General features: G+C 43.6%; 1 protein-coding gene across 3 annotated transcripts in view; it reads right to left on the bottom strand.

The window, feature by feature from the left end:
- Window positions 1-19061, bottom strand: part of HECW2 (HECT, C2 and WW domain containing E3 ubiquitin protein ligase 2) — a 453200-nt gene that overhangs the window by 296966 nt on the left and 137173 nt on the right. For all 3 annotated transcript variants that reach the window (XM_075317832.1, XM_075317831.1, XM_075317833.1), the window contains one exon: window positions 399-714. In XM_075317832.1, coding sequence (XP_075173947.1) covers window positions 399-693 — 295 coding nt within the window. In that variant the 5' untranslated portion in view covers window positions 694-714. The remainder of the gene's footprint in view (window positions 1-398; window positions 715-19061) is intronic.

Genomic DNA, 19061 nt, shown 5'->3' with positions numbered 1-19061 from the left:
CGTTCACCGTTGATAAAATGTCACTGAGTGTTAGCTCAAATTCTGCAGGCACGGTATTAGCAGTAGAGATGAGCGAACCAGGGGAAGTGCACTTCGGGGTGTGCAGCCGAACCATACCTCCACGGGTTCGGACTTGGCCCAAACCAGAATCGAAGTCACTAATTGGCAGTCCAGGTCTCCACCTACATGCAGCCAGCCATAAGCGGATCACTTCTGGGGGGCGGGTGTTTTTAGCACAGTTCTAAAATGCAACTTTTCAAATATTGCTATCAATCATCGTAATTGGCTATTTTATTTAGAATTAAAAAACTACATTATGAACTAGATCATGATAGTTTTTTTTGTGTTTTTTTTTCATTTTTGACACTGTAACGAATGAAATTCATTTTTGCACTTACCAATGTGATAAAGGCCAATCCAATCGGTGGGATCTACTTCTTCTTTTATATCCCAAAAGATGATCAGTTGCTGAGAGTGCCCCAAGACATATTCATACATGCTAGCTGTCAGACTGGATCGGCTGTCTGACGTCACCAGGTCAGTGTCACTGTTGGCCCGCTGAAAATTCAAGTTCTCGGTCATTGTGCTTTGAGATGCAAAACTTTCAAGATTTTCTGGACTTAAAGTATATCGTAACTGAGGGGTGCGCCTTCGAACAAAAAGTAGATGATCCCGAGCAGAGCTAGCCATCATATAAAGCGAAGTCTCAGATGTCTGAAATGTCAAAACAACAAACAAAATAATCAGCATTTTAGTGATTACAGTCACAATAGTAACCATCATGTTAGTGAAACAACAACTAAAAAAAAGGAATAAGTGTCATAACATTGATCAAATAAAGGCTGTTCTTAACCTTCCCTCTAAACCAGTTCAAAACTTTATTGCCGTGTTCCTGGAGCCATATATTGTTTTCTTTGTTGAAATATGTATGGGGGCTTGTTTTTTTTGTGTGTTTTAACCCCTTCATGACATCTGCCATATATGATAAGAACAAGTCGGAATCAGGTGTATGGAGTGGGGTCACAAGCTAAGACCGCCCCATACCTGGCAGGTAATGACTGTCACAGCCAAGATTGCTACTTACAGCTGAGGGTGGAGCTCTGCCACGACTGCTAACCTGTTAAAGGTCGCTATCAATCTCGGACGAAGGAAAATATATCGGCACATCCAACGTAAAATAATTTCTTTATTGTCACGTAGTATTAAAAAAGTCCATTAGATTTAGATCAAGCTTTCCTCCACCTCGTCTGTTATCAATCTCGGACAGTGGCATTACAGCACAACAATATGGGGGCACATTGTTCTATACACCCATCTATACACCCATCGGCTGCACTACAACTTGAGGGCGGAGAGGCAATGGATTGCTATATTGTCTTATGCACACTCATGGCTGAAAGTGTTGGCACCTTTGAAATTGTTCCAGAAAATGAAGTATTTCTTCCAGAAACTACTGCAATTACACATTTTGTCACAAACGTTTAGAGAGAGTGGAAGAAAAGGCAAATTGGATAGAATTTCACACATTCCCCCAAAATTGGTGGAACAAATTTGTTGGAACCTTCCTAAAATTGTCGCTAAACAACTTTGTTCCAAGCATGTGATGCTCATTCAAATTCACCTCTGACAAGTAACTGGTGAGGGCAATATCAAAATCACACCTGAAACCAGATTAAAAGAGAAGTTGAATCAAGCTTTGGATTGTTTGTCTATGTATGCCACACTGAGCATGGAGATATGCATGGAGAACAGAAAGAAGATAGAACTCTCTGAGGACTTGAGAACCAAAATTGTTGAAAAATATCAACAATCTAAAGGTTACAAGTTTATCTCCAGAGATCTTGATATTCCTATGTCCACGGTGTGCAACATAATCAAGAAGTTTACAACCCAAGATACTGTAGCTAATCTCCCTGGACATGGACAGCAGAGAAAAATTGTTAAAAGGTTTAAACGCAGGATTGTCTGGTTGATGGATAAGTACTCCTCTTCACGAATGTGCTTACTGAAGAAGCTCTACGGACCGAAAACGTTTTGTTGTTGTTATGCACATTAAATAAATCACACGTTGCAGCCAATCTTGGGAGTACCTTGTATTCTTCTATTGACAAAAGTCCTTGGAACCTGAAGCGCACCCCTACATTTATTACCATCTGCACAGAAGAAGTGCCATTTACTTCTTGATGGATAAGTAGTCCCAATCAAGTTCTAAAGAAATTCAAGCTGTCCTATAGGCTCAGGGCACATCAGCTTCCCATCGATATTCATGAATGAAATGAAAAGCTACAGTAGGAGACCCAGGAGGACCCTCCTGCTGACACATAGACATAGAAAAAACTAGACTTCAGTTTGCCAAAATATACATGAGTAAGTTACAATCCTTCTGTCTTGTGGACAGATGGGACCAAAATAGCACTTTTTGGTAAATCATAGCATTCTACTATTTACCAAAAATGGAATGAGGCCTACAAAGAAAAGAACACAGTACCTAAAATAATACATGGTGTAGGTTCCAAGATGTTTTGGGGTTGTGTTGCTGCCTCTGGCACTGGGTGCCTTGAATGTGTGCAAGGCATCATGAAATATGAAGATTAACATAGGATTTTGGTCGCAATGTAGTGTTCGGTGTCAGAAAGCTGGGTTTGCGTCCGAGGTCATGGTCTTCCAGAAGGAGAATAACCTCAAGTATACTTCAGAAAGCACCCCCAGAAATGGATGGGAAAAAAAGCACTAGAGAGTCTGAAGTGGCCAGCAATTAGTCAGGATCCAAATCCCATTGAACACCTGTGGAGAGATCTTAAAATTGCTGTTTGGAGAGTTTGAAAAAGAAGAGTGATCCAAAATTTCAATTGAGATGTGTAAGAAGCTTGTTCATGGTTATAAGTAGGACGCGATTGATTGCAGTTAATTATTAAGAAAAATGTGCAGCCAAATATTAAGTTGACGGTGCCTAAAATTTTGCCCAGCCCATTATGGAGTTTTGTGTGAAATTACGTCCAATTTGACATTTTTCTCGGTTTATTTTTTGTTTCCAAAACACAAAGGAAATAAACATGTGTATAACAGAACATGTGTAATTGCAATAATTTTTTGGGAGAAACACTTAATTTTCTGGAACAATTTCAAACTATGCCAACACTTTCAGCCATGACTGTATAGTGTATATATACAAGTGAATCTCAATAAATTATAATATCAAAAAGTTATTTTATTTTTTTTTCAGTAATTCAATACAAAAAGAGAAACGCATATATTATATATGTCGTTACAGGGTGATCTATTTCAAGTGCTTATTCCTGTTAATGCTGATGATTTTGGCTTACAACCAATTCAAATTCAAAAGTCATTATCTCAGAAAATTAGATTATATAAGACCAACTGAAAAAATGATTTTAAACTCAGAAATGTTGGCCTACTGAAAAGTCTGTACAGTAAATGCACTCAATTCTTGATTGGGGCGCCTTTTGCATGAATTACTGCATCAATGCGGCGTGATATAGAGGTGATCAGCCTGTGGCACTGCTGAGGTGTTATGGAAGCCCAGGTAGCTTTGATAGCAGCCTTCAGCTCGCCCTTCTCGCCCAGCATTGTTGGGTCTAGTGTCTTTCATCTTCCGCTTGACAATACCCCATAGATTCTCTATGGGGTTTAGGTTAGGCGGGTTTGCTGGCCAATCAAGCATAGTGATACTGTGATTATTACACCAGGTATTGGTACTTTTGGCAGTGTGGACAGGTGCCAAGTCCTGCTGGAAAATGAAATTTCCATCTCCAATAAGCTTGTAAGCAGAGGAAAACGTGAAGTCCTCAAAAATGTCCTGGTAGAAGGCTGCGTTGACTTTGGTCCTGATAAAACACAATGGACCTACACCAGCAGATGACATGACTCCCCAAACCATCACAGTTTGGGTTGTGTGTCTCTCCACTCTTTCTCCAGACTCTGGGACCTTAATTTCCAAATGAAATGCAAAATTTACTTTTATCTGAAAACAACACCTTGGACCACTGAGCAATAGCCCAGTTCATAGGAGGGGACCTCAAACTGCCTTGTGCCTGACATTGTAGTACCAGCAATGAGAAGTCTTGATATGTCTTGCTAGTTAAACAAATATAGTAAATAAACAACATACAGGCATCCCGGAATTCTATATTTTAACCCTTACAGCATGCTGTTTTCAGTTTACTTAGCAAAAACCTGTTGACAGATTCCCTTTCAGTGAAAAAATATTTTACATCTTTACCACAACTAAGAAAATAGAATATATGGTTATGTACCATGTGCACTGCCCACTACATATCACACATCAGCCTGTACTGTTTGCTGGTGCCATTTAATGAAAATAGGGGATAAATAAAGATAATTTTTAGTGATCTGAACAGGAAATGACCAGGATTTCCGGGTGTTAGTAAAACTCTTACATTAATTTGTTATAATCATGTTCTCCTTATGCCGTCAGGTCCCAGATTATCAAATATATTGATGTCTATTGAAACCCAAAAAGAAGCTAGCTACTTTATCCCGATGATGTGTAATAGAATCTACTCTTTCCAGCATTCTTTCAATCATTAGCACATTTTTAAACAAAACTGTATGTCATTAAGTCCTTGCCTTTTTAGCATTTAAAAGTGAACTTATAGGCTAAGTTTAAGGGTAAAAGCTCTTAATAGACTATCAGATATATTGACACTGACACCAAATCACATTTTAGATTATGCCACACATTTCTTTCCATGCAGGGCCCATTTTAAAAAAAATATTGTCATGGACAACTGTTTAAGGCCTTGGTCACATTAGCGTTAAATCGGAATAGTACAATGCAAGAAAATCTCGCTTTGCACTTGGCCCACTGTTAATCAATAATTCAGTGCAAATCTGAGATTTTATTCTCATGCTGATTCGGTATGAACAAACATTTGCAGCATGCTGTGATTGGCAGCGTATCTTGCATCACGCACACCGATATAAAGTCTATAGGTGAGTGTGAACATCGGACTGCACTGATGACATGCATTGGAGAAGATGGAGAAATTAATATCTCCTTCTCCACACCAGTAATTTGATTCTCGCATTCGAGAGAATCGGTGCACAGTATAATGACACTGGCCTCATGCTCACAGCAGAGATTGAGCGCCATCATTAGCATACAGCACCCGATGCTCTCACATGAGAAAATCATCGGAAACTGTAACAATGATTTTATTACCCCAGCTGAGACTAGCATGATGTAGGGGCAGAGAGCCTGATTCCAGCTATTTGTCACTTACTGGTTTGCATGCTGAAGTTTTTATGAAATCTGCTGCAGATCTATAAATTCTCTGAATACGGAGCTCTGTAAACACCTACCGCTACAATGATTGACAGCTTTTTATGTACACTGTGCATAGGCATAGGGCTGCCAATCAATGGTGAGGCTTTATCTTGGCTAGGTATCAAAATTGGGTGGACCGCACGCTGTTTTTTTTTAATTTTTTATTTATGGTACTGTAAGATATAGACCCGCCCACAGGCAGCTGTGATTGGTTGCAGTTAGAGAGCTGTCACTTAGCATAGCTGGGGTGTCTGACTGCAACTAATTACAGACGGGGAAGCAGTGAATATGTATGAGCGTAATGAGCGGGTGCAGTGAATATATAATGAGGCCAATGAGCGGGTAGGGAAGAAGAATGAGAGGCAGCGGGAGCAGTGTGACAGCCGCGTCGTGCCGGTGATCGGTGAGTATGAAGCGCTTGGAGAGACAGAGAGACAGAGAGAGACACAGACACCGACATCCTAATATCACTCCAGAATTGATTTTGTCATTCTGGAACTAAGTTTGTGAGCTGCGTTTTTGTTGACAAAACCGAGGGTAAAACGTATCCAAAACGCAAACAATTTGTAACCATGCGTTTTGCCATGCGTTTTTCATCCCCTCATTGATTTCAATGGGTGACAAAAGTTGACAAAAACACAAGAATAATGAACATGCTGCTTCTTTTTGTCACAAAATTTTGTCAAAAAAACTGCTGACAAATAACTGCAATGTGTGCACAGCAAATCTGACTTAATAGACTTTGCTGGGAAGTCAAAAGTGAGAAAGTTCTGACAACAAAACTGCACCAAAAAACACAACAAAAATGCAGCGTGCGCATATAGCCTTAAGGGCCATTTACACGCTGCAACATCGCTAACGATATATCGTAGGGGTCATGGTGTTTGTGACGCACATCCGGCGTCGTTAGCGACATCATAGCGTGTGACACCTTGGAGCGACTTTAAACGATCGCAAAAGAGTTAAAAATCGCTGGTCTGTAACACGTCGTTCATTTACCAAAAATCTTGTCTGGTCAGTAGCAAGGTTGTTTGTCGTTCCTGCGGCAGCACATATCGCTTCATGTGACACTGCAAAAACGACGAACATCTTCTTACCTGCCGTCCACCGGCATGAGGAAGGAAGGAGGTGGGTGGCATATTCCGGCCGCTCATCTCCGCCCCTCCTCTGCTATTGGGCGGCCGCTTAGTGATGCCGCAGTGATGTCGCTATGATGCCGAACGCACCTCTCCCTTGAAGGAGGGATTGTTCGTCGGTCACAGTGACGTCACTGAAAAGGTATGTGCGTGTGACGTTCATGTGACATTTGGTGATCGTAGCCGTAGCGAACATTATCGCTACGGCTACGATCACCAAATGTCGCATGAACGACGGGGGGCGCGTGCTATCGTGCACGACATTGCTACCTATCGCTGGCGATGTCGCAGTGTGTAAAGCACCCTTTAGACCAACAGCTGCAGATGTCACTACTGCTTTGTATAGAGCCTCGTGCTTGCTGCCTCTCAACTGTCTAAGCACTTTCTATTAAACATTTATTCTATATACTTTACTACTCAATGTTGCCAATCATCTTCAGGAGATGCTTACCTCGTATCTTCTAGGGAGCCATGCATTCATCTGCTGAGAATAATCTCTTTTTTATTGTTCCAAATGAAGAAAAAGCATGTATAACTCATATGCCTAAAGCACCTTCAGTTGTGGGAAGTATCCAATGAGACATTTCTACAAAAGCAGCGTTTGAAAGCACTTATTGAAATTGTTTTCTCATGCATAAAGCAAAATGCACAAGTGTGTTATGGCCCAACTAAATATCCATTTTTAGTATCTTGAAGAGGTTGTCTGATCTTCTGAATTACGTCTGCAGTTACTTTATGTGAGTGCAGACTTTTGAATCCGGTCTGGTGTTGCTAATAAGAGTGGGTGGTCACATGATCACAAATATGTAATTTGCATACATTTGATCACATGCCGACTAGACATGCTCACTCTCTCTCATTTTCATTGTATTGAAAGGCTGAGCATGCATAGTTGGAATGTGAAAAAAAATATGTAAATTACATACTTATGGTCAAGTACCTGCTAATACTCACCGGCAACACCGATCCTGACAGCGTGAGTACTGCGCACTGTCAGGATTCAGAAGTATACAGTCACATAGTGTGATTGCACACCTAAATGAGAAGAACAGACAACCACTTTAAACTTCTTTCTGGGCACGACATGCTGCTCACCAATATTTCATCCAGGGAGGAATTAGGTTGGTGACTCAATTAAGCCACCAGAGATAAACAGGACGCACGCAATACCGAGAGAATAATGATGTACAGTAAATACCTAAGTGGGTGCCTCAAATGCAGAGAATAATAATAATATGAAAAAACACACAATTCCTATATGGTTGGATTGAGTTCAAAATAAATATAAACGGAAAAACCTCAAATTCCAATTAAAATGACTTATTTTATTGATATATTATTAAAAGTAATCAAAACACCCAGTGATATTACACACATAGGGTCACATGAGGGGAGGAGCTCGGATATATGGGGTCCCTAAAGTTTCCCTAAAGGGACCTTGCTCCTACCTGCCAACGGAGGGTTTGACACCGTAACTGTTTTGGGCGCCCCCGTTCCACGTCGGCTGACCCTCACTGAACCCTCACTTACAAGTGAATTAAAAATTAATTACACTCCTGATGGCCACACAATAATACTCATACATACAAAATTGGTAACTTTCAATCCCAATATGTGGAATTACAAGCTGCTTACAAAAATGGAAGACAGCTATACAAGGGAGGATAGGGGAATCACACCCCAAAAATATATACACTTGTTACATCAGATGGTTATCAACCTCCTTGTTCTACTATATTGATATATTGTGGCCATCAAACATGGAAACCTTCAACACAATTGTAATTTATCTCACAAAACACTGCATTGCCCTAATCTGGGCAGGTGCATGCAAACCAGTGCAGTGTCCATAGATAATCTGATAAACACTATTAAAGCATATAAAGGTGAAACAAGGTGCACCCAGAGGAAGAAAAATGTTTACTTCCCTTTAGAATATGCTTCACATCGCCTCGACGCGTTTCCCCTTCAGGATACAAGGATCATCAGGAGGCTGAGGTATTATGAACAAAAAATGTGGATAGAGATGTAATCCATGGCTGTGGCTGGGCATCTCTATCCACATTTTTTGTTCATAATACCTCAGCCTCCTGATGATCCTTGTATCCTGAAGGGGAAACGCGTCGAGGCGATGTGAAGCATATTCTAAAGGGAAGTAAACATTTTTCTTCCTCTGGGTGCACCTTGTTTCACCTTTATATGCTTTAATAGTGTTTATCAGATTATCTATGGACACTGCACTGGTTTGCATGCACCTGCCCAGATTAGGGCAATGCAGTGTTTTGTGAGATAAATTACAATTGTGTTGAAGGTTTCCATGTTTGATGGCCACAATATATCAATATAGTAGAACAAGGAGGTTGATAACCATCTGATGTAACAAGTGTATATATTTTTGGGGTGTGATTCCCCTATCCTCCCTTGTATAGCTGTCTTCCATTTTTGTAAGCAGCTTGTAATTCCACATATTGGGATTGAAAGTTACCAATTTTGTATGTATGAGTATTATTGTGTGGCCATCAGGAGTGTAATTAATTTTTAATTCACTTGTAAGTGAGGGTTCAGTGAGGGTCAGCCGACGTGGAACGGGGGCGCCCAAAACAGTTACGGTGTCAAACCCTCCGTTGGCAGGTAGGAGCAAGGTCCCTTTAGGGAAACTTTAGGGACCCCATATATCCGAGCTCCTCCCCTCATGTGACCCTATGTGTGTAATATCACTGGGTGTTTTGATTACTTTTAATAATATATCAATAAAATAAGTCATTTTAATTGGAATTTGAGGTTTTTCCGTTTATATTGAATAATAATAATAGGAAGAAAAGATACAGAAACTTGGCAAGCAAGAATTGTGCACACCAATATAATTAAATAATAGAGCTTTAGTGTATGCATAAAACATTCAAAAGACATGTGCAGAACAATTAAAAACAATTAAAACCATATATAACAGCTGTGCCATAGGATGTACAAAGCGTAATACACAATAACTGTACAATAATGATTCCGTTAATGTAATATCAACACGATATAAACTCCCATACAAGAGTAATGATGTAATGTAATACCATTAATGTGGATGAATTCCTGGGTCAGATGGTGCCTAATACAAACAAGTGTCAGAGACACAGTTGAGGTACTTGTATACAATAAGACAAACACACAACCAAGGGAAGCACAACCAGCTATTATAGTATGCACATTTTTTAATCCGATCATGCTCAAGAAGCATATTAATAATTATATTGGAGCACCGTAACAGTCCTTGTTCCCAAGATTTGTGGAACGATGGAGATGGTTACCAAGAGGAAAAGATGGAAACCCTCAAACTGCCTGGAATGATTTGTTTTAAGGTACTCCTCTGACGTAGATATGTTCCACCACGTAGTAATACCTTTATTATGGTATGAAATAAGTTCATTAGATAAATCCAAAATCCCAGAGTCCCCTCCACGCTGGATGCTGTCCCTCCACTGGCAACTCATTCATGGTAATTAGATTAGCTATTTATGTTGTGTCTGTGTATTAACCCTTCACTTGTTCCTGACAAAGCTGCAGCTAGCAGCGACATGCGTCGAGCTGTCCTACAGCTTGTCCCTTCTACCCTTTGTCCCTCCTGCTCGAGTCCTGGTTTCTTGGATGGTATATACTTTCTTCACAGGGCATATCACCTTCTTACGTTAGGCTCTCTGACCTCAGCCTGTTTTTTTCTATGGCTTATCTTCTGCAGGGATATTTGTATTGGTGTCATTGCACCTGGATCTCTACATACCAGATGTTTGCCATTTATTGAATCTATCCCTGCATGGTATTATAGCTGGTTGTGCTTCCCTTGGTTGTGTGTTTGTCTTATTGTATACAAGTACCTCAACTGCGTGTTTGACACTTGTTTGTATGAGGCACTCCCTGACCCGGGAATTCATCCACATTAATGGTATTACATTACATCATTACTCTTGTATGGAACTTTGTTTTGGGTTGATATTACACTAATGAAATCATTATTGTACAGTTATTGAGTATTACACTTTATACATCCTATGGGACAGCTGTTATATTTGGTTTTAATTGTTTTTAATTGTTCTGCACATGTCTTTTTGAATGATTTTTGGATACAATAAAGCTTTGTTATTAATTATATTGGTGTGCACAATTCCTGTTTGCAGAGTTTCTGTACCTTTTCTTCCCCTCAATTAAGCCACCACACTTCTACAAACTATAATGGGTGTGCAGTACAGCACTGCTCTAAATACTCATGACTTATCTAGTTTCTCTTACACAGGATAGTAGGAAATACCAAACAGAACCCTGTCCTAAGTGAATATGGATAAATTGTTCTCAAAGTGTCAATATTTTGTGTGGCAACCATTATTTTCAAGCACTACCTTAACTCTCTTGGGCAAGGAGTTGACTAGAGCTGCACAGGAGCCGCTATATCCTCTTCCATCCTTCATGACATCACAGAGTTGGTGGATGTTAGACACCTTGCGCTCCTCCACTTTTTGTTTGACGATGAATCATAGATGCTCAATGGGTTTCGGTCTGGAGATATGCTCAGCCATAGCTCAGCCAGTCAAGCACATTTAACCTCAGTTTCTTTAGCAACGCAGTGGTCATCTTGGAGGTGTGTTTGGGGTTGTGCAGCCCAGTTTCCAAAAGGAGGTGATTGTGCTCTGCTTCAGTATGTCAGAGTACATGTTGACATTCATGGTTTCCTCAATAAACTGTAGCTCCCCACATCCGGCAGCACTCATGAAACCCCAAATAATGACACCCCCACCACCATGCTTGACTGTAGGCAAGACACACTAGTCTTTCTACTCCTCATCTCTTTGCTGCCTGATGATGTTTGACACCAACTGAACCAAATAAGTTTACCTTGGTCTGATCAGACCACATGACATAGTTCAATTCCAGTAATCAATGTCCATAGTCTGCATGTATTCAGCAAACTTTCTGTGGGCTTTCTTGAGCATCATCTTTAGAAGAGGCTTCCTTTGGGGATGACAGACCATGCAGACCAATTTGGTACAGTGTGCGGCATATGGTACGAGTACTGACAGGCTGACCCCCCCCCACCCATTTTAACCTCTGCAAAAATGCTGGCAGCACTCATATGTATATTTTAAATATACAACCTCTGGATATGTCGCTGAGTGCGCACGCAACTACTTTGGTCGACCACAGCGAGACATCTTCTGATTGGAACCTATCTTGTTAAACAGCTTTATGGTTTTGACCACCCACCATGCTGCTTTGAAGTTTCAGGCTGAAGGCAATCTGCTTATAGTCTAGGCCAGTGATGGTGAACCTATGGCACGCGTGCCAGACTCGGCATGCAGAGCCCTTTCTGTCGGCACGCGTGCTGTCGCCTCATTCAGACAATTTGAACTGCTGGCGCGATCACGCTAGCAGTTCAAAGTTGTGTGGGAGCGGAGGAGACATTTCTCCTTGCTCTGACACTCCTCCTCTCCTAGGCTGCAGGCCTGTTGCCTAGGAGACGGCAGGAAAGTCAGTAAGCGGCGCCGGCGTGACATCTTGTGGTCGCGCTGGAACTTAGGACCCAGCGGCACGCAGCGGTGGAGCAGGTGCTGGAAGGTGAGTATGATTTTGTTTTTTTTTTTAATTAAACTGTGTGCGGCTGTGCCAAGGGGGGGAGGGGGGGAGACCGTGCCAGCATGGGGGAACCATGGCAGCATGGTGTTACATGGAAACATGGGGGAAACATGGCAACATGGGGGAAATATGGCAGTATGGGGGAAATATGGCAGCATGGGGAAACATGGCAGCATGGTGGAAATATGGCAGCATGGTGGAAATATGGCAGCATGGGGGTACATGGCAGCATGGGAGAAACACAGGGGAGAAACATGGCAGCATGGGAGAAACATGGCAGCATGGGGGAAACATGGAAATATTTCAGCATGGGGGTACATGGCAGCTGCATGGGGGAAATATAGCAGCATGGGGGTACATGGCAGCATGTGCAGATGGCAGCATGGGGAAACATGGCAGCATGGGGAAACATGTCAGCATGGGGAGTAAATGGCAGCATGGGGAAACATGGCAGCATGGGGATACATGGCAGCATGGGGAAACATGCCAGGATGGGGGAGACATTCCAGTATGGGGGTACATAAACATGGCAAGATGGGGAGACATGCCAGGATGGGGGGACCGTGCCAGTATGTGGAAACATGCCAGGATGGGGGTACATGAACATTCCAGGATGGGGAGACCGTGCCAGGATGTGGAAACATGCCAGGATGGGAGTACAAGAAAATGCCAAGGTGGGGGCACAGTGCCAGGATGGGGGGACCGTGCCAGGATGTGGAGACTACACAATGAAAGGGGAGGGTAGCAACTCGTACGTCTTTATGGGATTTCAAGATGTTCAGGCTTTGAAATATAGATGTGGATTACAGGGTGAAATCTGATTGCATTCCATGCTAAAATCTTTGTCTGTCTAAAGGCCCAGTCACACTAAACAACTTACCAGCGATCCCAACAACGATACAACCTGATAGGGATCGCTGGTAAGTTGCTAGGAGGCCGCTGGTGAGATGTCACACTAAGCGACACTCCAGCGATCCCACCAGCAACCTGACCTGGCAGGGATCGCTGGAGCGTCGCTACACGTGGAAGCATTTTGCGCTTGTTAACTAAGGTAAATATCGGGTAACCAACCCGATATTTACCTTGGTTACCAGCTCTCACCGCTTAGTGCTGGCTCCCTGCACACCTAGCCACAGTACACATCGGGTTAATTACCCGATGTGTACTCTGCTACATGTGCAGGCAGCAGGGAGCCGGCTTCTGCGGACGCTGGTAACCACGGTAAACATCGGGTAACCAAGAAGCCCTTACCTTGGTTACCCGATATTTACCTTCGTTACCAGCGTCCGCCGCTCTCACACTGCCAGTGCCGGCTCCCTGTTCCCTGCACTCCTAGCCACAGTACACATCGGGTTAATTACCCGATGTGTACTCCGGCTACGTGTGCAGAGAGCAGGGAGCCGGCACTGACAGCTGAGAGCGGCGGACGCTGGTAACAAAGGTAAATATCGGGTAACCAAGGTAAGGGCTTCTTGGTTACCCGATGTTTACCGTGGTTACCAGCGTCCGCAGAAGCCGACTCCTGCTGCCTGCACATTCAGTTGTTGCTCTCTCGCTGTCACACACAGCGATGTGTGCTTCACAGCGGGAGAGCAACAACTAAAAAATGGTCCAGGACATTCAGCAACAACCAACGACCTCACAGCAGGGGCCAGGTTGTTGCTGGATGTCACACTAAGCAACATCGCTAGCAAGTTGTGCCTCAGCAGCGATGTTGCTAGCGATGTTGCTTAGTGTGATGGTACCTTAAGATGCTGCTATTTTTTCCACAAAGATCAATTCAACTGCTGTGTCTGGAAGGGTAGTGGGCGAGGCTCAGCTTCAATGTTTGTATAAGCATGCATGAGCGTGATGCCCCCTGCTGAGGAGAAGAGAAGACTGCAAAGGTAAGGTTACAATCAATTATTTACAAAATAGGATTGGTTGGCACTTCGGAAAAAAATTGGTTTTAAGGCTACAGTTTGGGCGCTCGGCCTGTGAAAGGCTCGCCATGACTGACCTAGGCCATCTTTATGTAAAGCAACTATTTTTTTCATCAGATCCTCAGACAGTTCTGTGCCATGTCGAACCTCCAGTGACCAGTATGAGAGAGTGTGTGAGCAATAACACCAAATCTAACATCAAATCTAACACATCTGCTCCCCATTCACACCGGAGACCTTGTGAGACTACTGAGTCACATGACATGTGGGAGGGCAAATGGCTAATTGGACACAATTTCACCATTTTCACTTAGGGGTGTACTCCCTTTAGTTGTTATTTAGCGGTCACACCAAATTTACACTGTTATACAAGCTGTGCACTGACAGTATTTCATGAAAAGATGTAATAAAATATTTACATAAAACATGAGGGGTGTACTCACTTTTGTGACATTCTGTATATGTATGCATATCTATATATAAAACCCAGCTGTGGAAAATATGCATTGATAAATACATATCCCATTTGAGTAAACCCACAAATAATTACTTTTATGGCATTATAGCTGATGATCAGCCATTCTAATCAAATTTTCATTGATCTTGTTTCAACAATAATTAACTGTTGTTATGATTCCTCAGAAATTAGCATATCAAGATAACAATCGGCAAGTGTAAATGTGACTTTAACGCGGCAGATGAATACTTCGGGTCCAATACAGTTGTTCACTGTTGATGAGGGGGCGTACCGTACATTCAGATGCAGTTTTTTACAGTTTCCTTACAGTGTGAGTATTGTTTTATTTCTGCCTATTGTAGAATGTTTTTCTTTTTATTATGATAAATCTGTTTTTATTGAAATTTTTTCATCAAAATATGATTACATAAAGAAAGCAACAAAGAGTATGAATAAAAAACTGAATAATACATTAGCCACATCCTCCTTATATTATCGACCCAATGACTGAATATGCCGGTCGCAACGGTTTATCTCGATATCATATCGCAAAACCACATATTACTTAAAGGAAGCCTCTGGGTCGGTTTGATATTTTCCAACCTAACCTGAATCTCCTCAAGATATGGCTAACTAGACTTCAAACAACAAAGAAAAATAAGTATTCCAAGAGTAATAAAAACAGAAGAAAAGAGGGGGGGAGAAGTGTTACGAGGGGGACCCGGGGAAGCGTGCCAAGATGGGAAATGGACAGCTTCCGCCGGTCAAGGTCCACTGTGCGGTGTAAGGGACCGCCGCTATGGTGGGTGAAGAGTGAGCGGGTTGCTGCTAGCGATCGTCTGGAATGTCACAGACGATCTATGTACACCGATCTGCCCTAACCCGTGAGGGTTGTATGGCACGGATCTCACGGCTCGGTGTACCTGTTGCACGGGGAAGCACAGAGGTGCCCACGTGTGCCAGTGGAAGTCACGAGAATATGGCACGAGGGTAGCACAGAGGTGCCCACGCACGTGTGCTTTCAATAACCAGGTGAGTCCGGTGGAGACTTGAGGAGCTCACCTGGGACAGGAACACGGCCTGTTGAAGGGGATACTGCCGGAGCAGCAAGGCAGGAACACGGCCTGCAAACGAGGTACTGCCTAAGCAGCAAGGGCCAAGCCCACAAGAGAGAGTAATGCCTGAGCAGTGGCGTGGCAGCACGCTGCCAGACATCCAAACATAGAAGGACGGTCGCGCGCCGCCATGATGGCAGGGGGAGCTTTTAAGGAGGTGCAGCTCCACCCGAGGGCGGGCGCGAGGCGGAGATGACGGACTTGACCCAATCAGGGTCCACGACGTCCCAGCCTGGCCAGTCAGGATTCACCACGTCACCAGCCTTGTCATCAAGCCGTGTGACGTCAGTGAGCGAATCAGGACCCACCACGCATTGCACATGCTCACCCTCCTGCCTCTGGGAAATAGAGGCGGGATCCTCGGTCTCACAATGTGCAGAGACAACGGGAGTCTCACTGCTTCCCTGAGCAGTAAACCTCTGCACATTGCGCAGCCTCGCAGACCTTCGGGGCCGCTGAGCAGGAGGGTCTGCGGCAGGCCAGGAATGGGAGACCGCTTCACTCCTTGTAACAGGAGAACCACTAGGTGTCACCCTTCTGCTGCCTCTCTGAGAAGGTATCTCCTGCACACTGCGCAGTCTGGCAGACCTTTGGCGCTGCTGAGCAGGAGTGCTCGTGGCAGGCAAGGAATGGGAGACTGCCTCAGTCCTTGCCTCAGGAGAGCCACGAGATGTAACAAGAAGGACAGAGGAAAATAAGAGACCAAGAGGTATTGGACAAAGGGTTGGAGGGGAAGGTAAGGAGAGTGTATGGGTATGTGCTGTTACCGAAACAAGGCTTGGAAGTCCGAGGACTCCTTGAACAACACCCAGGGTTGCCAGACCTTAAACATTTTTTCGTTACTTCTCATCAGCATTGCTGAAAGTTCCTCCATGTGACAAATATGTGACAGCTCCGTCTGCCATTCCCCGACAGTGGGGGCCTCTGTGGCTCTCCAGTGTCTAGGAATGACCGCTCAGGCTGCTATGAAGCAAAATCATAGAAGGATTCTCTTTTGCTGCCTTACCGAGCCGGGTAGAATTGACAGAAGTGCTATTTTAATTGAGGGGTATACATTGATTATATTGATTATACACTTGAAACACCTAAGACCAGAAGCTTGACAATTTCTGACATGCCCACCAAATATGGGTCAGCGTGCCTTTGTCCATTCCGCATCGCCAACAGCATTCCGAGACTGATGGAAAGACTCTGTGTAATGTGGTAGAACACTGGTACCATCTCGCTAACAGCTTGTAGCTCTTTTCCTGAGCACTACAAGCTACTGAAATTTTGTGAGAGAACAGGAAGGCCTTCCGCTTTTCAAAACTGAGACCAAGTTCGGTTTCCCACATTCGGATATACCCAGGGTCCTCTGAACCGCGGGCCTCAATAATCAAATGATATATGAGTGAGATCGAGTGTGTGGGCGGCGAAGACTGAAAAATAAACGTTCAAATGGCGTGGACGTAGTCGGATCTGGGGGAAGTCCCCCCCCCGAGCCATGACTGCACAAAAGAGTGTAGCTGCACATATTCAAACCAGTTCAAGTGAAGGTCTGGGAATGTGGCCTGTATTTCTGCGAAAGGAGGCAGGTGTTTACCCTGTAAGATCTGCCCCAATCTGATGTCCAACCCCCTCTCCCATCCGAGAAACCTGTCTGCGTTGCATCCCGGAGGGAAGCCTGGATTATCGAACAGGGGAGCCAATGGGGTGGGACTACCCGACAGGCTGCCCTTGCATTTTATGTCCTCCCAAGCTTCCAAAGTCGCCCTGAACAGAATCCCATTTGGGTCTATCTGTTTCTTTACCGCCTCCATGTCCTCTTTCTGAATCCATGGGAGTCCTCTAAGAGGGACCTGGGAAAAAGTTTGTTCCAAGTCCACCCACTGTTTGGTCTCTTTGTGATATCGCCAATCAATCAAGCGGGCAACCAGGGAAGCTCTATGATAGGCCTGTAAGTCCGGCAACCCAGCTCCTCCCCTCTGCTTAGATCGGACCAGTGTCTTGTAGCTAATCCGAGGCTTACCTCCTTTCCAAACAAAAACGGATCAGTGCGGACCTCAGGGTCTTAAAGAAGACCAAAGGAGGATTTATGGGGACTGTCTGAAAAATATAAAGGAACCTCGGGAGGATGTCCATTTTAAAAGAATTTATCTGACCAAACCACGAGAGAGGTTTCCTATTATAGGTCTTCAGGTCTTTGAGAGTTTTATTTAAGATGTTCTGGTAATTCAAAGAGTACAGCAGGCTTAACTTGGAAGGGACCGAAACTCTGAGATACTTGGTTGATGTGTTTTGCCATCGAAAGGGGAATTTACTTTTTAGGATTGTAACCTCAGCCGAGTTCAGGGATATATTTAATGCCTCCGTTTTGGAGTAGTTTATTTTGAAATTACTCAAGTTACTAAAGCGTTCGAATTCTTTTATTAACGAGGGGAATGAGACCAAAGGTTGGGAGCTGTACAGCAGAAGGTCATCCGCGTACATAGCTGTTTTATATTCCTTGTGCCCAAGGCTCAGACCATGTACATTGGGGATCCCCCTAATTGCCACCGCAAGGTGCTCCATTACTATGACATCAACAAGGGGAAATAGGGGGCAACCCTGTCGGGTGCCATTTTTGATTGCTACCGGGCCAGACAGGGCACCGTTAGCCCTGACCCGAGCTGATGGTCTGGAGTACAGTGCCATGACCTTGCCAAGAAAATTCGGGCCTAACCCTATCTGACTTAGTGCTGATCTCATGAACCCCCAATGCACACGGTCAAACGCCTTTTCTGCGTCTATTGACAAGAGCCCCAAGGGTAGCGATTGAGACGTGGCTCTTGCAATTAAATGTATCGTCTTATTTACATTGTCTCGGGCCTCCCTTCCCTGTACAAACCCAACCTGGTCCGTGTGGATTAAGGACGGTAAAAGGGGGGCTAGTCTATTTGCCAGAAGTTTAGCAAAGATTTTTACGTCTATGTTTATTAGAGAGATCGGACGGTAGTTAGAAACCACCGACTGATCTTTCCCGGGTTTTGGCAGTACTGCAATGTGGGCTTCCAGTGATTGAGGAGCAAAAGGGGATGTGTCCGATACCGAATTATAGACTTTCGTCATAAAAGGGGTAATTTGGCTTTTGAATAATTTATAGAAGGCAGGTGAAAATCCGCCTGGACCCGGACTTTTCCCATTTGGGGAGTCCCCTATTGCTTCTGCTATTTCATCTTCCCCAAACCTGTCATCTAACTAATATAAAATCAATTAATCTGGTCGGTAAACGGCGTAGCAGCAAAAAAATTCCAAACACCAAAATTACGTTTTTTGGTCGTCGTGAATTTTGCACAAAATGCAATAACTATCAAAACGGTGCTTCTGCACAAAAATCATATCGTTAAAAACATCAGCTCGAGACGCAAAAAATAAGCCGTCACTCAGCCACTGAAAATTGACTGCTACGGATCACGGAAAATGGCGCAAAAAGTGACTTTTGTTTTGGGCAAACTTCAGATTTTATTTTTTTTTAACCCCTTAGATAAAAGT

This window comes from Anomaloglossus baeobatrachus, chromosome 7 (genome assembly GCF_048569485.1).
Source record: "Anomaloglossus baeobatrachus isolate aAnoBae1 chromosome 7, aAnoBae1.hap1, whole genome shotgun sequence".
NCBI lineage: Eukaryota > Metazoa > Chordata > Amphibia > Anura > Aromobatidae > Anomaloglossus > Anomaloglossus baeobatrachus.
The sequence above is the reverse complement of the archived record's forward strand: the minus strand, read 5'-3'. Positions and strand labels throughout refer to the sequence as shown.